This window comes from Micropterus salmoides, unplaced genomic scaffold, assembly GCF_014851395.1.
Source record: "Micropterus salmoides isolate LMB-PRFRI ecotype aquatic unplaced genomic scaffold, ASM1485139v1 Ms_hic_scaffold_7, whole genome shotgun sequence".
Classification (NCBI taxonomy): domain Eukaryota; kingdom Metazoa; phylum Chordata; class Actinopteri; order Centrarchiformes; family Centrarchidae; genus Micropterus; species Micropterus salmoides.
The window spans coordinates 29,188,590-29,213,757 of NW_024044459.1; the positions used below are offsets into that span (position 1 = coordinate 29,188,590).

Consider the following 25,168-nt stretch of genomic DNA (forward strand, 5'->3'; position numbering starts at 1 on the left):
TTATCTAACTGAACTACTCTGTTCATATTTTTGAAAGAAATTTTAAACTAATTTCCCCAAAATTTCTCAGATTAGAAATTGCAGTTTCTTAGTTTCACGCAGCTTTCCTTATGATATCACCTCAAGAAAACTTGAAGAGCAGTTTATCTCCATGTAATCAGGTCAGGGGCTCTTTAAAGGAATCACATCTCATTCTTTAGCCCTCATTTACAAGATCACCCTCATCTCTGTCTAGTCTTATCTTCTTATGTAGTTTTACTGTATTATCAGAGTTACTCCAAACTGAAAGTTTAAATGTCTTCAGTGTAAAACACCTATATTATTGTGTTACTCTTACCATGTAGTTTACTGTTGCTTCACAGTCAACTAAAACTAACTGTTATATACATTGGTTGTTTTCTGTATATATAAAAATTTACTGGTATAAACAATTTCAGTATTTTCCCACTGTCCCACTTTATGTTTTGCTGTAATATAATTTCACAACAAACTGGGCTACATCTCAAACTGTATTCCCCAAAACTTGACTTAATGTATTTTCCATATTTTTTCAACAGAGAGCTTTAAAAACAAAGTATAGTGTATCAACATTAATTTAATAATGAACTGCTAAAATTGACTTCAGTGATCAAATGTTTCATTGCGCAACAATCATTTTTTTCTTTAAAGCATGAAAAATGACAAGATGTGTTTGTGAACAAAATAATTTTAGATGGTACACTGGTAAAGGTAAAACATGGCCACACACTGGATTTAAAATCAGTGTCAAATAACAGAGAATCTACTTTGATAGTAAACATGAAGCCTAAACATAAGGGATACTAAACACAGGCTTATCAGTATACATCATCATATGCATTATTTCTGTTTCACCATATCGTTGGCCCCCAGGGGCCACCGTAGTCCCACAGGTAGGGTCTGTATTGGTAAGCTTTGCAGAAGGAGGTGATTAGTGATGATCGGACCAAATCGTCTCTCAGGCCCAGTCCCTCTGCTTTGTACAAGTCCTTACAGAACTCTGATGTTTGCTGCTTTCGTTTCGTCTTGTACCTTCGGTTCTGAAACCAGATTTTCACTTGGGTCTCAGTGAGTCTTAAGGTGCTGGCCAGGTGAGCCCTCTCTGGAGCGGACAGGTATTTCTGATGGTTAAACTTCTTTTCCAATTCAAGCACTTGGAGGTGTGTAAAAGCAGCTCTGGAGCGCTTCTGTTTCCCTGTGGAGGAAAAAGTGCTGGACTCCGAGGTACTGGGAAAGGAAGTGTCCAGAGACTCTGTGAAGGAGAGATGTGATCGGGTCATTAAAGAGGGAAACTACTCAGTAACAGTCAGTATGGTCTAATCTGCATATCAGGCTGTGAAGCACTGGCTAAAAAAGAAATTCCTGATCATCATAAGGTATTTTTAGCTATTAATAAAAAACACTGCAACAACTTCCCACCTATAACTAATCTCACATGGATTTATTGCATCTTCTCAAACATTATTCTGCAAAATAAAATCAAAAACACGTATCTATCTATCACATTCATGTAACTGACAGCCTGCAGGAGCCCACCTGTCTGCACTCCAAACGCTGTCTCCTGAGGGCAGAGTGGCTCTGACAACATTTCAGATTCTTCTTTCCATTGTGAACATCTGTCAATCTTCTGTGAACAGCGTTTGCCATTAAATCTTGTGCTGTCCTTAATGGAGAGGATGTCCTCGATGAGGAAGGAGGTCACAGGTTTGACTGTGTCTGACATTTCCATCCAGTAATCCACAAATCAGAGGCCTCTCAGTCCCAGAGGTCTACAGCGGGAGTTGAAGCAGTGTGTCTCCTCACACAGTCACACCGTCTGAATTTATACACGAGCAGGGGCGGGTTTACTCCGACTGCACTGACAAGGGAGGGAGGCGGGCCAACTATTACTCTACTTCCACTTTCAGTAACTTTCTTTTGTTTTCCCCTTCATATCAACTTTTTTTTTCTGATATCAAACACTGATAATGTCTTATCAAAAAGAAGGATTAATCATTACTGAATTCATTGATTTAAAATGGGCAACTTACATACTTATACAACTGTATATGGCTATGTATACATTTTATCATACATGATTATAGTTCCCTTTTTACGCAGATTTTGCACAATACTATACGCTCATATACTGGTTCATAAAGTACACATACCTAAATCTGTCCAACAGCTCTGCGATGAATACTACCTTCATGAAGGTATAATGAAAGATGATCTGTGTATTTATACTATATGTTTTGAATATTGTAGTTTAATGTTGTGTTTGTTGTGCACAAACTACTCATATCTATGAATGAACTTTATGGCCTACAAAATTAGACAATGTACTAGTATCAGATCAATCAATGTATGTTCATACAGAATGTCATTTTCCTTTTCAGAGGTGGACAAAACTTCTAAAATCCTGCGCAAGACACACCAGAAGTCCAGACAGAAATATTATTCAAGAGTAAGGTGGGTAATTTCTTTCAAGTTGTATGTCATATTAGCCCAGTGTAGTAGTGTCCCAGTGGGGGTGGGGGTGTCAGAGTGTGTGGTCATGCACTAATGAGTTTGACACATTTAGGCCGGCTCCTCAACGGACACAGTAATTTCTCGATGGCTGTTTGTTTGTTGTTCTCTGTGGTTCAGCCAGACTTTCTCCAGAGAATGAGACGTCTACTAGCAGTGTTTGTGTTCCTCGGGGAGTTCATGCTTTGTTTGGAAATGTGTGAATGTAGGTATGATAAACATGATCCTCTCTGTGCCCCCTGGCCTCCCCGCTGACTCCTCCACCTTTCTTGGCACCAAACCACACAGCGAGCAGTCACTAAAACCACTATGTCACATTGACGAGTGCTTGCATTATCACTGCTTTAATGTAATGAAAGTGCAACATTTAAACTTTCTGTCATCGTATTGTCACTTGTGTTAAGTGCTGTGTGCTTTATGTGCAGTATGAACATAAATGTAAGGCCACACTGACTGATGTAAACTTTAGCATGTTCTGTTGTGCGTTGTGAATCATCATTTATAAACGCCATCTGTTTTAAATCTACTGGGGTTCCTCTTAAGCATTAGCTGCTGTCTTGTCAACACAGTATTAAGATCATCAGTATGATATGTTTCACCCTGAGTTCTTTGTCTACGACCGTCTGTCTGCACAAGTATGTTGAACTGTAAGCACAAATAACTTTTATCGCTCTGTCTAGACACAGTTTTTCTTTCTGTTTTTAGAGTCCTTACGTGCCTTTTTGGGTCCAAACATTCTGAATATGGAAACAAGTGTAAAAAGAGGGTCATCTAGTAGGTCGGGAAAAAATTAAATTTTAGCAACTATCTGATTCCACTGAAAATTCAGATGTTTATTTCTAGCCCTGATCACTACATTATCATATTAAAAAAACACATCAAACACATGTCTGGTTGTCATCAAAAGCATATTCACTTGGCCAAATAAGAAAAAACATGCGCTCACTTCAATGACGAGGCTCTACCAACTATGCTGTCATGCTCTGCTGTCATTCTGAGACAATCTGCATGATTGCCCTAAGTTGAGAACAATGACATTTCATTTCTATCTATTGTGTCCTAAGCATTCATTGCACAGATATTTAGCTGCTCTGCATCACATGTGACAAAGTGGAACCTCTGACCTTTTAGCCTGGGGAATCATTTGTCTTCCACAGTACATGCTATGTGGTTACGATGTTTTTCTTTGAGCCACCGAAAGTTGTTGTGCAATCAATCTTCTGTTTTCCTGCTATTTCTTTGTCTGAGATGACAAGTAGTCAGTAATAACTGTGGATTCATCAGTTTTATCTGCTCAGCATCAGTGTTGTATAACTGCTGCCTACAACTGTGCTATAGCACAAGTTCTTCACTCTATGTATTGCCAGACATAACAAATATGTCATCGAATTGAACAGGTGAATGTGAGGTTTACGGACAAATCTGTTTTAAGTTTGCCATGTGAAAGTAATGTGGGGGTCTTCCACTAGAGGGAGCTTTAAAGCCACACATCCTCACAGAGCAGCAAAGCCAGTAACCACTTCAAACTGCAGGAACAACAACCATACATTGAGCTGTTTTATCAGAGTATAGTTTGAAGTAAGTCTGATTATGCATGGTCAATAGTTATCTGTCATGGATTGTTTCATCTTCATGTACCTCATAACTGCATGATTTAGTTGATACAGAGAGGATTGTTGGACACAGGAACTCTGCTCTTGGGTTTGTGAATCATCTCAGCACCAATCATAAACAGTAGATAATCAGACTGACATTTGAAGGCTATTACATAGTCAGAGATTGTCTTCTTTTCTAAAGCTGACGTAACTACAGCATGTAGTAGTTGAGTAAACCATAATGGGTCTTTCACTGATGGCCAGACACGTCATCCTCTATTTAAACTGACCCTCATCCCAACAGTGTAATCAAGCATCTTTATTTTGGGATTCTACCTTCATTCATACATATCTCTATCACATCATCTCTCTCTCTCTCTCTCTCTCTCTCACACACACACACACACACACACACACACACACACACACGCACGCACGCTGTTATCTCTTTTTCTATTCCTTTCTGCCCCTTTTGCACCTCAATTTCCCACTCTGTTTGTAATTATCATATGTGCATATTTGTGCACGACAATGTTTCACCAAATCCTGAAATGTGATCAGATCACAATAAAAAAATACTGCACATAAACTAAAAATGTATAACTTTGGCAAGTCTTTGGTGAAAGTGAAATAGAACCTTTTTTCTTCTTTTTTTTTTTTTTACTATGTTGCCTATTTTACATATAATTATTAAATTAATCATTTTAATCTTCATTAAAAAATCTTTTGCAAAGGTTAGCACATTTGTGTCAGAAAATGTAATTTATTTGTATTTAATATTTTTATTTTAATTTTTTAGTTTTTAACACACACACAAACACACACTTTTACTGTTTATTTTATTTTATTTATTTGATGAACCATAGGAATTTAATTTACAGTACAGGCACATGATTACTTTTTCTATTTTAATTTTTTAAATATATATTTTTTATTTTAACACACACAAACACACACTTTTACTGTTTATTTATTTTTATTTAATGAACTGTATGACATTAATTGTTCTTTTTCATTATTTTTAAGCTGTGGCAATATTGTTGTTTGAACTGAACTGAACTGAATTGAATTGAGAGAGAGAGAGAGAGAGAGAGAGAGAGAGAGAGAGAGAGGTATTATCTGATCTCTTAAAGTGTCTCTAGTCTCCTCTGTGTCTACAGCTTCATGCTTATCTGTACAGAGATGTTCCTTCAGCTCCTCTCTCCACCTCAGGCTCCTTGCTTCAGTGTCCATGTCCATGAAAAATGACACACTGACACACTATTCATTCATTTATAATTTGAAAGCTGAAGCATGCTAGTTGCATGCTGAGAAAAACTTTTAAATCTTTTCCACTATACACTTTTGATGTGATATTTTAAATCCCCCCACATTTCATTCTAGATTTATTTATTTTTTTTACTAGTTGCCATAACCTTCAGGTGCTGCATTTCTACTAAGTGTAACAACCAATTAACACCGTGAAATGTAATGCAACTTAGAAATCTCTTCTTTTTTACAGTGCAAGTGAATTCAGTCGTATCTGGGGCTCATCTGTGAGCGACAGGTCAGACTGGAACTGGTTCCCGTTTGATTGAAAGTTTAGAAAAGTTAAAGAGCCACTCTGTCTGCGGGTTTGTTTACTAAGCAAAGCTCTGGGACAGCAGGCTCTCCAGCCTTATCAGCGGATTTGTGAATGGGACAATAATGAGCTCAGTTTGATAGAGCAGCCCTTTCAGGTCACATCTCACTTCATCCATTAGTTGTTGGGGGTTTTTTTGTTTTTTTTTGATGGCTCTTGTTGATAAACTGCGCAAACGACCGCTCTATGACCAATTACCAAAGGGTTTCCAATCAGGTATGTTATTTTTAATTGGATCCTGAGAGGAACATTTTAACTGGGAGCAATTGATCGAGCTGTAGAGATTATAATAAACATTTCAAAGCTTTGTATGTCTAACAAATTAAATATTTCAATTTAACTGACTCGGTTAGTAGGCTAGTCATTTTTTGAAATACCGTTTAGATATAGCCTACATAAAGAAAAATATAAAAATTGTCACAATAAATGAAAATAAAAAATGATTTAATTCCAAGTAAGCAGATTAGTTTGTAGAATAGTTTTTGTCCCCATTTTTAAATCGTATACATAATTCACAATGTGTAGCTATTTAAAGTGTGAACTATATTTAGCTCATAATCGAAGAAAAATATAATGAAGAATATAAGAATATATACTCAAACAGCGGATTTTTTATTTGCCTAGGATTTTTTCAACAAGACAAAACTGATAATAGACGCAAGTCCATACAAAATATACATTAAAGATTTGACATTGATACATTTGATCGCTTTCTACTATACAGAACATTTGTAACCCTTCAATCACCAGCTTCCTACACCCTGTAATGAAGCCTGGAAGTGTCCGTGGTTAAAGGGCCCCTCGCTGTTACCTGTAAAATCACCCAGCTGGTTATTGGACATCTGTGCGGCAGTCACACCGGGTGCAGGTGACACACTGTGATAACTGCAGCCATACATGCTGCTGTTTCCGTATGCAAACACAGGATTATAATGTCCAAGAGTCACATTATAAGGTGCTGAATGTGAACCTGCGCTGCAGAGCATCCCGTCCCGCACCAGCACCGGCACCGCCACCCTCCTCGGCGCAGGTGGATACCCCACCAGCTCCAGAGACTTATCCTGCCTTTGGCGCTTGCATTTGTACCTCCTGTTCTGAAACCAGATTTTGACCTGTGTGGAGGTGAGTTTGAGGATGTGGGCCAGGTGTTCTCTCTCAGGGGCGGACAGGTAGCGCTGCTGTCTGAAGCGCCTCTCCAGCTCCGACACTTGGGGTTGGGAGAAGAGGACCCGGGGCTTCCTGCGCAGCCTGGGTCTGCTTTTTGAGTTTTTGTCACAATCAGGTGAACTGTCAAGACCGCATATCATCTCTGCACATGAGAAAAAAGATAAATTCAAACTTTGTCCAAACATCTAAATTTCTTCTTTTGAATTGCTCCAAAAAAGCTACAAACTTTATTTAAACTCTATAAAATAACTTTTAATATGTAATAATGTTTTATTTTTCTAAAATAAAAATAAAAATCAATTGATGGTGTTGAATGTGTTTCTGCGGCATTTCCCCATATCTCTCTCTCTCTCTCTCTCTCTCTCTCTCTTTTTTTTTTTTTTTACATAGGCCTGCTTTGCATTGTATTATTTCTGCAGTAGCCTATATTTTATAGTATAGACATATTCATGTTTTTTTTGCTTTAACATTAAAAAACTATTTTTACTAACTTAAAAATAAAGTAAAATGAAAAACAAGATGTGCTGAATAAAATTGCAGGAAGTGATTATTTTGACGTAACCTGGTTTAACAGTAAAATCAAAACCTATTACAGTAGCCTATATAGTTATTATACTTTCCTCAAGTTCATGTTTAATGTTTTAGTTAATAAAGAGCCTGCAAAACAGTAGAAAAATGAGCACTTGTGTGCCCCTTTTCTCCTTAAACTACGTGCACGTGATTACCTATAAAAATCGTAATAGTTCAACATAGTGACCGAATAATAAAAAGAAATCTCGGTTGCCATAAGTTTAGTTGATCAATTTTGAATTTTTGGTGATTAATTACTGCAAATGTATGCGCTTCTCGGTGTATTCGATTTTACTGAAGATAAATTAATATTTTTGTTTTCAAATTGATAGATTGTAAGGAAAAGGAAAACGTGGCAGGTTTTATCCCTCCTGTCAAACGCTCAATGACCCATTCCGTCAAGTGGGCCTAAACCTACAGTAACCAACCATCAGCAAGGCGTTTATACCTGGAGCTGACTGATTATCGTATAATCTCACCCTGCTCATTTGTCTCCTCTGCTGCTGAGTTGTGGGCATCGAGCTTCTCCTGCATCCCAGAGACGCACGGCTCAGGTTGGCAGTCAAACAATTCCCCGCTCCGGGACGCACCGTGCACGTGCTGATAATGCATCGGAACAACTTGATCAGTCATCAAGAATTCATTTTCAAAATCATGGCGGTGCTCCAGCTTCAAAATATCCTTCACTGAAAAAGGTGTCGTAGTGGTTGAACTGGGATGCATCACCACCCTCTTAGTTGGCTGTAAAATGATTTGGATCCTTTTCACGCGGTGTGCTCGGGCTTCTGGTGATGCTGCCGGACGTATCTCGTAACTGACTGGTTAACGAGGGCCTGGGAAGATTTAAATAATGCAAGGGTCCAGCTAGAGATCAAGGTAGAGATATATCTGTCACCCCTCTCAAAAACACTGGCCAACACCCAGCCTGCGCGCACAACTTCTCACCTTACACAGGAACACCTCACATCATATCCACCCTGCATGCTCTCTGTGTGAGAAGATAGGTCTAATTAAGAGGATTCATTAGGAAATAAGCGTTCACGGCTTAATTGCAGTATTGGCGTGATATAAAACTATTTTGTAACGATTTGTTTTTGTGACATGGGAGGGGTTGCTTACTGATTTTGTTTTTAAAAAATAACATTATTCCTTTTAACGTTGCTCTTATGGAAAACATACGCAAAAAACATCCTAGTTTTTTCATGGATTTCCAGACATAGGTGAAGGACAAAGTTTGTGGCCGAAAATTTATTGAAACAAACGCTTTTGCCTGATCAGAAACAAGTGAAACTACCCCAGATTAATTAACCCGTTTAAAAGGGAGTAATGCATTCAGTGTGTACCTAAACCACGCTTCTGGTCAGCCGAGTAAAGCCACTTAATCAGCATGCATGTCCTCGGGGGGCTGAGTGATCTTAGGAGATGTTGAACAGCTTTGCCATCAACATTGTTTTCCTGCCACGTTATTAGTGTTCTCAGGCCACAACAAACAGTAACACTATACCTGATGTTGTGGAAGTGGAGAGGCAGCGGCGCCAGCCAGCGATGCTTGACTGAGACCGAGACGCGCGTCCACACAGACAGGAACAGGGACAGACATGGCCTGTCCCACTGCAGGACGCAGGTAGATGTATGGAGGGCACTTATAAGTCTGAGCAGGAGTGTTTTAAAGCAGTGATTGAAACTGTTGACAGGTCCTTTATTTAGGCGACTTGAGCAATAACAGATGACAAGGTAAATTGTAACACTTCATAAAAACAAGCTTATTTAATAATGCAGAACTCATTATAATTGAATGCATGAATTATAGTAGGCCTATGTATCATGATTCTTGTTTCTTAATATTAAGAAATGATCAAATCACTATGAATTTATCAGCTAACACTTTAATGGACAATTTATGAATGCTAACTCACAGTATAGGTGGTAACTGTAACAGATATACATTTTCCTGAAAAGTTAGGCTGGTCAGTTAAATCTGTGCTCAGTTTAAAATGTGGGTGGAGTATGATGGCTTTACTTGGTTCAGAGAAATTACAAGAACTGTATGGATTGAAACTGTCCTAACAGAATTAACAGAACAACCAGTAAACATCCACATGGGGCCTTAGAAGAAGCAGGGGAAAAAACAAAACAGTGTAAGTGAACTATAGGACCATTGGCTTGCTGCTGTTGACAGTTGAATAAAGGTTTGAAGCTGTCTGAAACAAAATCCACCCCACTGCTGTGTCCTCAGAAACTGTTTAATCTGCACCTGTGGTTCAATCCACACCAGTAAACCCAGTTGCTGTGTCCTGTACAAATCCCCTAAATGCCACTAGAGTTCACTGTTTCTGAGGTTTTACTAAATCCTGCTGCAGACAAGGTCTAACAGAGGTTTATGGCTGCAAGTGTTCAGTGTTTGGTCTGTCATATTCAGCTCCAATAATTTTATTCATTTTGAAAAGCTCAAATCCTTCACCATGTATGACCATTAAGAGCTTTTGTTTGTTGTTTTGAACCAGTTTTGTTTACCATTTTGTAGTTTGTTTCATCCTTTTCTTTTGCTTAGGAGAACTTGAAGCTAGTTTAGTCACCCTGTGTGAGGGGTTGCTTCATGTGGCTTTGGAGCACACAAATAGTATTCCTCTTTGTTATGTTTCTGTGAAGCACTTGTAACAAATGTATAAGGTGCTCCAGTTGTCTGCGTATTCAGTCACAAGCCTCTTGGTTGTGGTTTGTTAAACCAATTTTAGAATGTGAAATATCTGAAAATATAATAAAAATACTTTAATTACTCATCTGCAATAAAATAATATTGTCATTTGAACTATATTTACCATTTACCTGCATGCTTTTCTTTCAAAGCTGCCATATAAACTTTATTTCATAAAGAATCTCAGACCTTTGGCTGTCTGTCAAAATAATTAAATGACTGTTTCCAGTGGGTAATTGAAGGAGCATGGAAGCAGGCAAGATACTGTAAGTGGTACAGCAAGTGAATTAGTGGCAAAACAGTCTGACCATAGCATGGCAGGTAGCTTGCTACGGTGGCTGCTGCTGCTCGTGTCATGTTAAAAAACAGATCACACTACTGCTTGTCCAATGGCAAGAATGTAACAAAAGCAGGGGCAAATCTGGAGAGGAACTCAGTGAGCTCATCGGCCAATAACGACCCCACAAGGCCAGTGACTAGTCTGTACAGAATACTGGATTATGCTTTAGTCATAGAAAAAGCAACAGCAATGGCTTCTTTCATCAAGGTGTGTAAGCTGCTGGTCTCCATGTGTCCACAGCAGCAGCTGTTCTTGACTTGTAAGGGACGTCCAGGTGACACCTGGTTCTTATCCAGATTCTGCCCTCTGCTGCTTGTCAGGTTGGTCCATGCCTGTTGACCCTCCAAACCTCAAATCTCAGCAGAGGATGTTCAGCAGTGATAAAACAGTGTGCTCATCACTACCTTCTCAACAAAGATGAACACTGACTTAATTAAGTTCAACAGATGACCCTCACAATCTCTGCAATGATGAATCTCAAGGCCAGCAGATACTGACTTGACACTTCTCCAAGTCAGGCTGGGAACTTCTGCAGTCTCCTCCAAGAAGAACATGCTCCTCTTCTCCTACAGTACCTTTTAATAATCAAACTCGCTAACTCTGGGCTCCAAACTATTCCTGATGAATGCAATCCGACTGGACAACTTGGTGGTGTTTAGTGAAATGAGGGACTGTTTAGCTCTGAGTGGAGCTATTAGTTGCGTTGTGAAGACGTAGAAAGAGAAAGAGTTCACAGAATAAAATATAAACAGAATGCATGTGTCAAAGTGCCATGTTCTTTATATCTAGATTCCAGCTAATTTGGTGGCATACAACTTAGAATACTGATTTTATCATTATGATCCATTAAGCGTTAACTAATCACATAAACTCATAGTGGTTTGATGATCTCTTAAAAGAGAGAAACAGGAATCTGGGATACATCCTGCATTAATTAATTAATTAAATCATTATTATTCATTCGTTAGTTGTGCATTACTCAAGTCTGCGTTTTAACATTATAATTAAGTCTTACCAGTTTATTTTTTCCATCAATAGGCTATTCAAAACAAAAGCTTAGCAACACAGACTAGAACAAGAGTTTCAGAGTGGTGAGTTATTAATCTGTAACAAATGTATCTTTCATCCATAAAGTTTTAACTGAGCTCTGTCTCTACATCACAGCAACAACTTTATGTCCATTGAGTGTCTGGAGGGTAGCTAGTGTTTGGAAGGGAGAGGAGAGGTGTGAGGTGTGTTTTTCCAATGATGTTTTTGAGGGCTTGTCGGACTAGCTGTTTGGCAAGCGTTAAATGAGGCTCATTTACTTTCATCCCTGTGACGTCACAGGGATGAAAGGGAAACAAAGGAGCTGTTTTCAAGCAGTTCAGAGCAATGTTTTCTGTGGGAGATGGGAACTCCATTTGGGCTGGACTTTGGGCTTTTTCACTTTTCAAACTTATTACATGCACAAAAAAGGTATATAACTCAATAAAGGAGAGACCTTTGAGCGCTTTGATTTACTGTATAGACTATAAAAATGAATTATGAATTAAAGTCTCATCATAAGCATAGCAGCTGAACCCATGAAAAATAGTCATGTGATTTGAACACATGGATATTTAGTTCGAAAATGCATTTGCATTTGGTGTGTTATTATATGTAGTATTCAACATCTGTATCCACTGTAGATGCTGCTTTAGCCACTCCCTGGACCTGCTCTCTAAGTAAGATGAATGTTTTGTCTTAAATTATGGTTAAACAGAACCTTAAAACTGCAATGCTTAGCTTCTCAACAGTGATATTCTGTGAAACCAACACATCTCGTAAACCAAGAAACCTGAACTTCAAAAGCAGAGGGTAAAAAAACTCTGAAGTCAACTTTGAATTGTTTGACACCTTGGGGATTTCAGGGTGTCCAGTTTGATGGGTAAATTACTTTATAATTACAGCAGAGTTCTCTGGGGGCTTAAAGCAATGCCCTCTCTGAGTTTCTGTGACTCCTGTTCCTTAAAATCAAAGCCTTTCCTATTGATTCCACCATTTGTCCCCTCACTGTAACATAAGAAGCTTGCTAAGTACAGTTTACCACAAAATACCCCTAATTCATCATACAGCAAAATAGGAGGTTGATAGCAGCTGAAAGAGGAGATAAAGGTGTCTTGTACTGAGTGAAACTGAACCCAGCAATCCTGTGGCCAACAAGCAACTAAATATACTCATCAAAATGTTATGTGACATTGACAATTCCTTTCAGGAGAGAGGGAGACGTTTTAGTGTAGACTTACTCTGTAGTTCTGAGATATGGGAGCATTTCCTCATATTCTCCATGGGATGCATTTGGGTTTATACAGAGACACTGAAGCAGAAAGATGCTATCCTAGGCAGCAGGGTGCTCAAGTGGTTAGAGAGGACCTATAAGTTACCTCCAAAACAACCAACCTAATACCAGTGTGTATCAATGAAAGGTTCATGATCAGGAAAACATGAACTACAGCTTTAGAGTGTATTTATATATATGTTAGGAGAGGCAGAATAGAGTAGTGTACCATTTTGCTACCATAACCAAGGTGTTTGCTTTGAACCTGTTTTCTATGCTATGGAGACATCTTACAGTCATGAGTGTATTTGGGATTGATTGGCACTGTATATTTGTCTTGAAATGGTTACAGTCATGATACTGCATTGCCTGCAACCTTATGTAAATGTAACTGAGCATTTTTTGTACTTTTAGTTGTGTGGTTTTATGACATGTAATCTTACTAAGTCACGTAAAAGTACTTCTACTAGAGGAGGATTTATACATTATGTTTGTACCCCTGGAAATTAACATTGAATCCACATACTGCACCCATTACAGTATGACAAAATCTAGGGATCTGGTTCAGATTCCCACGAATACTTTCAAACACTTTCCACCTTATCAGACAATTTGTGGGTCATTGTAACCAATATGTGAATCAATGTTTGCATTTTAATAATAATAATAAGTGTAAGCATAATAGCGTCAATTGCATCATCTGTCAAAGTCTTCTGATGCATCTGACCAGATAAATGTCAATCCCACATGTTCATGTATCATCACCTGCTCTTCTACACTAATTTAAACCCCTACTATTATCATTTGTATTACTGCTTCTTGAAATGTTAATGGTCAGTCATGATGTAGGTATTTTAACATATTTTGGCTGTACTTAAACACTTCTTAATTCATAAACCCCAGAAAATGGTTTAATGTAGTTTACTGTGAGGCAAGTATACCAGCAGTAACACATCCTTTGTTGTAGTCATGTTTTGACCAAATTAGAGCCAAATTGTGCAGTGTTTCAGATGGCAGACATATTACCTACAGTAAACCAGTATTGTCTTACTTATTCAGGCGTTCTCTGGGCTTCCTGGTAGCGATATGGCTATAACAGTGATGGAAATGTAAACACGACTTTAACATTGCGTTTCAACATGTTGAACATATGTGACATCCAGTTTTCAGCCACTAGATGTCTCTGCCGCACTGTGTTTATGCCAAGGGCTTTAATAAAGGGATTCATTTCGCCAACCTTGATGATCAATAAGTCAGAAAATAGCATTCATTTATGTCCTGCAGAGTGCACTTCACAAATTGTAGGACACACTGATGCAACTGCAAAAATAAAGCATATATATATATATCTTCATCTCATCTTGTCAGTTGCATTTTCATTGAGACTGAACTTGAAATATTTCCTTACAACGTCCTCAATGACCCTGTCATGTGTAGTCGTGTTCCTCTAAGTCTTATCATATCCTCCATGTCTGACAGAAAGGCTAAGCTGTAGTGTAAGACAAATGGCGCAAAGGAAAGCTAAAAACTATAACATCGTGTGGAACATGACTTCATCCATATTGGTGAAACCTGCCGGTCTTTTCCAATGTTCACTGTTCAGTTGGAGAGCTGTTAAAATAGTCAGGTACTGTGAGAGAAAGCAACATTCGAGAGCGTTCAAGAGCATTTCAACTGCACCAGTGAAGTGACTTAATATGATGCTCAATTGGCTCCATCAATTTGATTGGCTTAAGCAGACTTTGGTGCACAAATGGCATAGTGTTCTGCAAATTGAAAAAATAATAGACAACATTATCTATCCACCTATATTTTCTGTGCAACTGTGCAACCATGTTTGTAAATGTTTGGTATATTGTTTTCAGCATATTGAGAAGAAAAAACTCTATTGCTTTTGATTCTAAGACAAATCCAGAGGTACTTTGGCAGGAATGGATAATGCTCTGTTTCATCTCTTTCCCTTGCCACTCCAGTAAAATTTGATCTAATTTTATTTCCCGTCCATGGGTATTTCCCCACAGAAAAGAAGGGATAGTGATTGCTGGGTAAGATTGGAGTGGATCTAATCTTCCACTGCTCTCAGTCATACTCCATTTCACTGCACATCTAATTTGTCACACTGCTGATGAATATGCCACAAGTTTCATGGGAAAGAGAAGGACATAATGAATATAAAACACACTGGGAGAGGGGAGAGGCAATAGATGTACCACACTAACACTATGCATGCACTATGGATACAGTGCTTTCCTCCCTCAGAATTTGATCAAGAGGTTAAAACAATGCCACACAATGGTTGTTGTTTGCCTGCAACTCGTATGCAGGAGCTCCATAGACACTGATGATCAATGACTACACAGCCACTCTGTTTGTACAAGGAGAACTTACATCAGCTCAGTGCTGTGCACACCACTGTGAAAATCAGAGTGCTCTGTAGAGGTGCGCTTGTCAGAAATGCATGCATTTATCACTCATATTTGAGTGACAGTGTGAGCGTTGCAGGTAGATATATTTTAACATTGTTTCAAAGCAGAAGGTATCATAATGTTGTATCTGATGGCTCAAATGAGGCACTGTTTCATTACCAGCTTTAAAAAGCATTAATGTCAAACTCAAACAGATGGCATGAATTGAATCTGCATAAATTTTATATTCTAATTTCATCATTATTCATTATTGCCCTGGTTGTGATTGTCAGGGTGGTGATACACTCTGCAGCAGTCCAAGCGACAGGCAACAAAGTGAAATCTGTTCAAATGTATACTGTTAATAAGACGTGTTGAAAGCTAAAAGTCCATCCCAACTGCTTTTAAACATTACCCACTGCATAACTGCTGCTATGTAACTGAGCAAAAAGTGAGAGACACATTTTTTAAGTGTTTTGTTCTGTCCATCATGCTTGTGCTAAATTCATTGATGAGTTGAGAGTGAGTGTCTCTTTAAAGAAGAGCACGATAGAATCTGTGTGCACAGCTGCTGCATCACCTATCCATGAGACTGGAGAGCGGCTGATGAGAAAGCCCTTCAGGACTCTTCTCTAAATAGGCATGAAATTATATCTCCCTCTGACTGAGATTAGCGTCCATGGAGCCTCATGCGTTCTGCCCCCTCTTTTCCTCAGGCTCTCCAACCAAGCAGGCACTTTGCAGTCTCAGCTCGTTTGTGCTCAAGTTTAAGAAAGTTCATTTTCATCAGGAGGCGCTCTCCTTCATCTTCCTTTGTGGGTCCTGCAGGATTTGTCACATATACAAAAGGAATGTGGTAAACTAAAGCAATGTGATGTGCTTATGATTTGTGTCACTCTAGTGTCATCAAAGTGGAAAACCTGCAGGTAAGCGTACAGTAAATGGGACAGCAGTTACTTTTAGTAAGAACCAGTATTGGACAGAAACACAACTCCGAATTAATTTGCTAAAATTTGGTGATGTTTCTCTGTATCTCTTGGACATGTCATAAGCACCTGGATGCTAATTAAGCCATATCAAGTCCAAAGGGGATATTTTAATTTTGTGTCCATTGCTTGTTTCTGCTGCCCTGAAGTGGCCAGAAAATCAGTAATTGCAGGTTTAATGTGCCAGTGCTCTGCAACCTTTTTTGCCGCCATACTGGCAACCTGAAACCTAATGCTGTCATTTGCTGCTACTGTCACTGAAATGCTTCATAAAACATTTCATAAGCCCCACCTTGCCCCCAGCATACACCTGTAGGCACTGAGTCTACATTCTCATAGGTTAAGATTGCACATCCCCACGATTCAGCATTTACATCCATTTCACACAACTTGGCAGACTGAAATGTCACTGAGGCCTGATAACAAAAGTTGATGATCAGGTTATGGCCACACTTGCTGAAAGTTTGTAGCTGGAGTGTGCCTTGATTACCTGTTAGATGAACGTCCAAAATCATTTTTTTCTTTCCAGCTTGTTCTTTTAGTTTTGAGAGTATGAGGATAAAACCGACATTGATGCAGCTCTTTGAAAGTTGGTGCCAAGCGTTTGGGATGATGGCAACCCAAGGACTGAGCCTGTTTTCATTTTTCATGTTGCTGAGGACGTTAGAAATACCAATAGTCCTGGATATTATCATGGTGTCATGGGTGACACATTTATTTCACATTTCGTGGTCCGGTAAAAGAGGTGCTTGATGAATGGAATTAGCAATCATAAACTTCATGTCTTAATCAGACAACATTTGACACTTTCACTGATAATCGCATTATGATACTTTTGTCTTATGTGTTCTCTAAGTTTATCTAACCGGTAGGTCAGGCCTTACTGAGTATGCATCAGCTTCCATCTATTAAACAACATATTTTGGTGTTTGCTGATAAATAAATAAACCAAAGTCATTAAGTCAGCGGCACTTTCCTGAATGTTTTAGGGCAGTTGATGGAAAACAATGTAGAGGCCTAAAGGATTTCAAATTTGTAGATGTTGATGCAAATCTGCAAGTGATAATGTATCCAAATAAGTGAAACAAGAGCAAAGCAACATATTTCATACCATATGCCAGATATGATAAATATTTTATTTCTGATCAGCAAAAGACACACAATTGATGCATTTGTATCTTTCATGACTTTTCAGTACAGAGGAAAAACCCAAACATATACACAGTATGGGTATATATGTATATGGGTATATTTTAAAGTGCAAGTGATTCACAAGGGTCAATCATGCGTTACATAGCATCAGGAACCTCAGCAATCTTAAATCCTCGATAACTTTTTGAATCTTAGTAAAATAACTGTCACGTATTTATGAATACAAAATAAACTTTACTAGTCACCGAAGCTTTTTGATTTTGTTTAAGCGCAACATTTATCAATCTATTTCAAGTCTTAAAAGGAAAGAGTACCATGAAGAGCCAGAAGTGAGGGAGTCTTTAGTCTCTAGTGTTCACAAAACTCACCGTGGGCCAATTTAATAATGCTCCCGTACCACCTTAAGCACCCTATACTTGAATTAAAAACAACAAGTAATTGAAAACCATATACTTTTCTAACTTTTGTATTTTCTAACAGCCTTCATGGGTCACTTGAACTTGGGCATGTCCTCGTCAAAACAGACATTCAGTATACAGGTACATTCTCTGAAATTACCATTACATTTGACTTGGTGAGGAAACAGTCAATTTGCCCTTGCCAAATATGTTTGACACAAGGAATGTTCATAGAAAATAAATATGAAGACATGGATGGACAAAGAAAATGTGTAAATGTGGACCGATGCTGAGCTCGCTGTGTGTTGACAGATCTGAGCGGCCACAGTGGAAGGGCATCTGGACAGCATCATACAGGGAAGTAACAGTTTAGCAGCAGCTGTTGGGTTTTGGATTTACCCATGGACAACAAAGATACAGACATATGTATCAATAGTACATGAAGAAGCCCTGACCCTTCAGGATGCGAAATATTCAAACTGATTTCCATTCACTGGGTAAATAAAACATGCCTTAATTGCAAATGTGCTGAATGTTTCAATGCCCTTTATAGTGGTTAAGATGCAAAGTGCATATTTACCATAAAATAGTAAGCTAGGATACACTACAGTGTAGCTCTTAACTTCCCAAGTGATTCCTTCAGAACTGCTGTCCTTTTGCACCAAATGACACAAAAGAAATGATCATATTCACAGAACAAAAAGAAACACTAGTTTACAAAAACCACAGAAACAGAAAGTAATATAGAGGAGCAATGCCTTCACACTGTGAGTCCAGTATGAAAGCATACATGCTGCTGCTTTATTCACACAGCATTGGCTGGCACTGAATGAAATAAAGGTCAATTTATGTGTTGCTGTGAATCCTTTGTATGTGAGATTATTGCATAGTTTGGAAATCTTAACATAGCTATTAAATTGACAGTGACATCTCTGTTTTTCTGGTCTGTTCGCTCATATCAATCCAGGACAATATGTTAATTCACTTTTTTTCAAACAGGACTGGGTTAAATTCCTTTCGTGAAGTCAAAGCAAAAAATCAGGCAAGCAAACCCTTTCTGCCCAATAATTCCTTATCATTTTGTTATCAAAGTATTCTTGATTTGCAAGGTTTGAATGTTCAAGAAATGAACTGAACCCAGCCCTGGTTCCAAGTTCATCTCTATATTGCATTTTTTAATGTGCACGATGTATCTGCAATTTACTCCCAAGCAGAAACTAACTTAAGCCATTAATTATCTAATTGAAGTGAATGGCAAACCACCATCTATCTACTAAGTATAGATAAAACAAACACCAGCATTAAGACCCTTCTCAGTGACTTGACTCTGTAGTTATCTACTGATTCTGAAAGATTGTCTCAATCCCTGAAGGCCATGAAACATACAGTCGTATCTGCAAAAATGTTCAGATTTCATATATTGTTTTTGGAAGGGGATTGCTAAATGGATGACATCTACTGGGACTTTTTGTTACACTGATGTACAGTTATGATGCCTCTTAATATACACAAACCATCTTGAACTTCTTACCTAGTGAGACAGCCTGTCATTTAAATACACCTCACCAACAACCCATACATTGTTAAATACTTCAGAGCACCGATCAGAATTTTGCAACATTTGAATCAGCATCTGATGACAGTCACAGGGTTGTTTGCTTATGTTGTCAGGCGATTTTCTATGATTTTTGTTTACTTACTTGTTAACATGGGACTATAAAAAAAAGACTTTGGGACAAAGGGCCAAAACAGATTATTATCTCTCTTGGATCTTTCCCATCTCTTTCTCTACTTTATAATATAGATAAATTATATAATACAATACAATCACAAAACAAAACAAAAAAATCAAGGGATGAAGATAATCACTAGCTACAACTAGAACTGATCTCTGTGTAGGCATCTTAAGGAAAATTTATTTTAGCCTATGCAAACCAGTGCAGAACCATCAAAACTTCACTATGAGTGTTCTTGATGCTGGTGTTGGTTTTACTGTCATTATACCTGGCCAATCTTCAATAATGTGCACAAGCCTCCAGCGGCGAACAAGCACATCTAGCAGCTGCAATGACAACCTTTTTATCAACCAGAAAGTGTGTCAAAATTAAGCTATCATTTTGTTGTGGTCCCTTGTAACACCCATGAAGAAGATCACCTGACTTGAATGACCAACCTTGTTCCCCTATGACCAGCACAGAGTCATGACATGGGTCCCATTCAGTCACCAGAGTGTCAGCTCACTTTTTTTTTGGCATAGAGCTCATGTTCAAATAGGAGCCATGACTGAACTGCTTTTTTAAAATCTGTAAACTAATTAAAACTACAATAATGCATTAAAATAAAAAAAACATTAAATAATATAGTAGGAAAATAAATATCATTCCAACAAGGCTTTTTTTTTAAATAGTCATTCTCAATCTTGACACTGGAAGCCAGTGTGTATGTCACGTTATTCACCTCAGAGAATGATGATCATCAGTCCAAGAAGATGGCTGCTCTCAGTCTCATTGGTGAACGTGCTAATTAGCTACTGCACATACACTACTGCTTCATGCTCAGTTAAGAACATGGATACAGATTCCACTAAACATGGTCCCACGTATGCTGTAGAGCTCAACAGTCATATGCATTACAAGTGTCTGGATACAAGATATGCAAAATTGACTTTTTCTAATAGTTAGACTTGGCCATGATGTGGACAATCCTTATGTGCAGGATGATGATTTGAAACACATGACCATGGCGACATCTGCCATCAGAAAAAAAAACACACGCACAAAAAAACTATTATAAGTGCTATAGCTATACACTCTTTTGGTATTTCATGAATAGCATTCAGGGCAGTTTGTAGATATTTGGTCAGTTTAAGGTAACCTCTCAAAGGTTATCACGAAACCTCTACAGACCTCGCTCTGTATGAGCACTCTTTAGAGGGCTAGCTATGGCTGTCTTAGATAACTTGGTATACAGTACATTTTATCTGTTATGTTAGTGTCAGAAAATAGATATGAAACTCATTTCCACATCACATGCTCAAACTTTGACTGGCCTTGTCACTAAAATATTAAATACATCTACCAATCATTTCTCATTTCTATCAATGAACTAATAATAATCCAGGTACTGATCTCTATTTATGAACAAATGTCTGGATTATGAGATTTGTGTACGGACTTGTGCTCTAGAGGCGTGAAACACTATGGCTGTTTATTTAGTTTTTTTGTTTTTGTTTTTGTGTTTTTTGCTTGGCATTAAAAGACATCTTAAGGATTCATTTGCTTTGGAGGAGGTGAAGAGGAGTGTGCAGGACCATGTTGCGCAGATGCAACAGCCACATGTTCAACACTAACTGTGAGCATACACGTTTGAAAATAGTCGATGGAAGGGGGAGATCTCTCAAGCCTAAAGTGTAGGATATACAATATAACAACAATCAAACTCTGATATCAACTCTATGGGCGTTCCAGCATTCCCTAGAGGTGCATATTTCTGTAACTTCCAGTCTAGCGGAGGAATGTATTTTATCACCCCTAGGGAATAGAGGAGCTTTCGTGATGTTTTAAGGAGTGTGTGTGGAGTTTCTGAATCTGAGTGGAAGTTAGGAGCTGTCACTGGCAGAGCGCTTTTTGCCAAAATGACTGGCAGAGTCTCTGTTTCGCAGATTAGGCTGGATCTTGTACATATGGGGACCCATGGACCAGCGCCAGCTCCCACGGCCCTCCACTCCAGTTGGGATGGCGGCAGCTGCAGCCACAGCAGTGGATGGGCAGGGCTTGTTCTGCAGCAGCTGAATAAGCATGGTCATCTCTGGGCCCAGCCGCGACACCATGCTGGTCCGAACGCGGTCCACCGTGTCCTCATCACAGTCCATCAGACTCTGTAGCAGCTTACCATAAAACCTAGGACAACAAAACAAAGCACCACAGAATGTCTTTTGCGACTGAAGAAACCAAAAACTAAAGGGCAAAAATGTAAAATGTACAGCATGCTACAATATATTCCTGTTTAATGCCTCTAACAGTTCAAATCTTCATAGGTATTTATACATATTTGCACATGTGCTCTATAGTCTCTGTAGTCATCCATCTGGTAGTGACCACCCCCTCTGCTGTTACTACTAAGCCTTGTGCTCCACCCTCCCAGCCTTTTTGTATCTACTCCCAACTTATCCTACATGTAGTAAAACAACAATAGGAAGGAAAACATGCAAACTTGATATTCCTGTTTCATTTTCTTTCATTGTATGAAAGAATGTATAAAGCAGATGGTAACCAAAACACAGAAATCAATACAAATGAAGCCATCTGTTTTGCTGCATAAATCAGGGTCAGAGGGGTATTTGCAACATGCCAGTCATGTATAGTTGTCATTTATGTGATGATTGAAACACATGTCTCCCATTCACTTAAAATGAATGACAGCTGTATTTACTGTCTGATTGTTTCCTTCACTGGATAAAAAAAAAAAAAGAGTTTATGTTCAAAGAGCCTGTCGAACATCACAAGCTTCAAACTCTGAAATGACTGTTATTTTTTCCTGAATGCCACTTAACAAGCCATGTACAATGTGTACCAGATCATAACCTCGATCAACTTGTTCTTAAAGTATAAGCATATAGTAAATAATACAGTACTGATTACCTGTTGGGGAAGTGACTTGGTAGCTGTGCCACTTCACCAATAGCATCTGGGTTCGATCGGGCAACAGTGCAGATATTCAGCTTGCTGTAACACTCCTCTTGGACGTCAGATATCATTCTTTGGAAGGTGGAGCAGCGGCGAATGGTGGAGAATGCCTTCGAGGTGATGCCATTGGCAATGCACTTAAGGCTCTCCTTCACAAATGCTTTACCCTGTAAAAAAACAGCAGTGCTTCACACATTCTTGCCCTGACAGTTACACCCATATAATACGACACAGCATGTAGAAACAGAGAGAATGACATACTGCGTGTAGTCTTTGTGAAATTAGTGAAGTGTATACCTGAGTGTCAAATTTAGCAGCACTGTATAGGAAGGACTTGCAGATGTCATGCATGCCATCTGTGTCACAAGTTGAGTTTTCCAGGCAGGCGAAGGCTCCGCAGCCAACTTGGAGGGCACTGTTGAGACAGCGTGCCACATCTGCTGTGGGCACAGAGAATGGACCATCAGCAGGGGAGCCAACAGTGGGTTCACTGGGAATCACTGCACACTCACTGAGCTCATTACACAAGGGTTGTCAGGGTTTCAACAAAAAAATGTGGCGAACAAAAGAGAATTTTCATACTTTGGTGATTCACAAAAGACATACAGTCACTCGGGGCAAATAGTGACTTGACTGGAGATTAGACACCTTACAACTCAGACACTATTTGGCACAACTGCACTTTTCTTTTGGCAGGGATGTATATTCTACTGTTCTTTTCAGCAAAGCCTGGATGAGCAGCACCAGAAATACCAAAGAGTTTCCTGAAAATTGTTGGCGTGCCTGTTGACACACACAAACATACACTTGTACCGCTGGCACAGACACATACACACACACACACACACACACACACACACACACACACATGCTGCCACCAGACTCTGTTCTCAATTTTACACAAGCTGAATTTGAGGACTCTGCCTCACAACCACATTTATATTCGCTATTAACTAAGCACATGTCACAGTCCAGATAAACATCCAGAATTGATCCAACAATATCTACATCTACATAATGAAGTACACATTCAGAAAATGCTGCCATATTCATTTTAGAATGGTCACATGACTGGAATAGTTATTAGGCTGATTAGCCCACAAGTAACCCTGATCCCCATCTTTGTAAAACACATGAAACAGCTACCCCACAATAATTCAGTCCATTTTCCAAGTCCCTGCAACCGACATGAAATTTTACACCAAGACAGAGACTATAAAACATCATCTGTAAATCAGAATAACCAGATAGTTGGCTTTCCTTATTCCTCATCCAAGAATCCACTGCGATGGCAAGCTGCCTGACTCAAATCCTTTGTAATAACCATTAAGTATTGTCACCGCGGAGCCTAAGCCTACTTGGCAGACTTCGAATCTGGGGCCCCATGTTGACCTGCACAGTCAGATAAAGTCTGCCTGCCATCAGGGACCAGAGATTGTTCTCAAAATACAGAGAGTGAGCTGCAAATCGTATGATGATGAAGCAATTCCTGCAGAAGGGAACCAGCATCCCTGTTACTCATTGCCTTATATCAGTGGGCAGTACCTTTGTGTTAAAAAGGAAAGCACTTGAATCAAGCCATGCAGATTTATGATTTGCAGTGTAATGTACTGATGGTTATTACCAGGCCTTTCTTTTCTTTGATGGATAAAACATTATAAGTAATAGGGTTTCAAGACCCCAGTAACTAAACAGTGTAGCTTTTTCTGAGGCATACTGAGAAAAAAAACCCACAATGGTGTAGCCTACTTCTTTTCGGACTTGAAGGCTACACAGGAAGGCTACACAGGAAGCTTTATGTTTTATGCATTGAAAAACCTCTCAAGTACACTATGCTTTATGTATGTAATGCTGAATAGTGGAACCTATGCAGCAGCCAGAGCACTGAGGAAGAGACTATCAGCATGACACAGCCTGCACTCTCAGGTGTCAGCACCAAGGTTCATGCTCATCTGTTGCCGGCAGGACACCGGCATTAACCACAGCGCTAATCCCGCAGCCTTCTCCATGAATCAATGCGCTCGTTTAGACAGAAAAGGCTGCATAGGCCAAAAAAAAAAAAAAAAATTGTGAGAAAAAAAATCTCTACATAGTTAGCGAGCAAAGGTAAGGCTGAGCATTGTAGAAATGCTGTGTAAAAAAGCAAGCAGTGCACTCTGAGATATGCAGATAGAAGGGGCGTGTTACTTACAAGGGCTATTGACAGAAAAGCGTGCTCTCCTGGGCGAATAAGACTCGTTTTGATCCAGTTCGTATGCAGATGCGTTCAGCACCATCAGGAGAAAAAGTCCGGTCCTCAAAGGCATCGTCCTCTCAACACAGATAATACAACTAAATGTAAAGAGACGCCTTCTGCTTTGTGTGTAATTCATAAGATTAACGCTACCAAATCTTCTGCAGCGCCGAAAACAGAACAAATGTAGGCTATTACAAGTAAGCTTCCAGCTATCTCTTTACACTGGACTCCTCACTATCCTTTTGACTTGCATGACAGATAGGACCGATGTTAAGTCTGCAGGGGTTTATATGGGAGCGCTGAACAGTACGAGTTGTGCGTTTGGACCAATCAGAAAGCAGCATTCAAGACCGTGGTCTTGGTCTTTTCACTACTAATTCATAAAACGATATCCAGCAGTGTAGATCTTACAGCTCAAAATGAAGAATGTGGGCATTATTTCATATAGAGGCTTTTAATATATTTTTTTGCAATTTACCGTGTGTAACATGCT

General features: G+C 39.0%; 3 protein-coding genes across 4 annotated transcripts; all 3 read right to left on the minus strand.

Moving 5' to 3' along the window:
• Positions 1-575: 575 nt before the first annotated feature.
• nkx3-1 (NK3 homeobox 1) lies at positions 576-1,814 on the minus strand. Its single transcript, XM_038702533.1, has 2 exons — positions 1,555-1,814; positions 576-1,270 (listed from the first exon to the last, which is right to left on the minus strand). Exons 1-2 carry the CDS (start codon positions 1,745-1,747, stop codon positions 870-872), a joined length of 594 nt encoding a protein of 197 aa, XP_038558461.1. The 5' UTR covers positions 1,748-1,814; the 3' UTR covers positions 576-869.
• A 4,602-nt stretch (positions 1,815-6,416) lies between these two features.
• On the minus strand, positions 6,417-8,269 carry nkx2.7 (NK2 transcription factor related 7). Its single transcript, XM_038704522.1, has 2 exons — positions 7,959-8,269; positions 6,417-7,051 (listed from the first exon to the last, which is right to left on the minus strand). Exons 1-2 carry the CDS (start codon positions 8,200-8,202, stop codon positions 6,486-6,488), a joined length of 810 nt encoding a protein of 269 aa, XP_038560450.1. The 5' UTR covers positions 8,203-8,269; the 3' UTR covers positions 6,417-6,485.
• A 9,036-nt stretch (positions 8,270-17,305) lies between these two features.
• Positions 17,306-24,930, minus strand: stc1 (stanniocalcin 1). Of its 2 annotated transcripts, none has more exons than XM_038704610.1 (4): positions 24,631-24,930; positions 22,737-22,876; positions 22,395-22,606; positions 17,306-21,653 (listed from the first exon to the last, which is right to left on the minus strand). In XM_038704610.1, exons 1-4 carry the CDS (start codon positions 24,809-24,811, stop codon positions 21,353-21,355), a joined length of 834 nt encoding a protein of 277 aa, XP_038560538.1. In that variant the 5' UTR covers positions 24,812-24,930; the 3' UTR covers positions 17,306-21,352. The 2 variants fall into 2 exon arrangements, with proteins under 2 accessions (XP_038560538.1, XP_038560537.1); XM_038704609.1 differs by having other exon boundaries at positions 22,737-22,879.
• Positions 24,931-25,168: the final 238 nt, after the last annotated feature.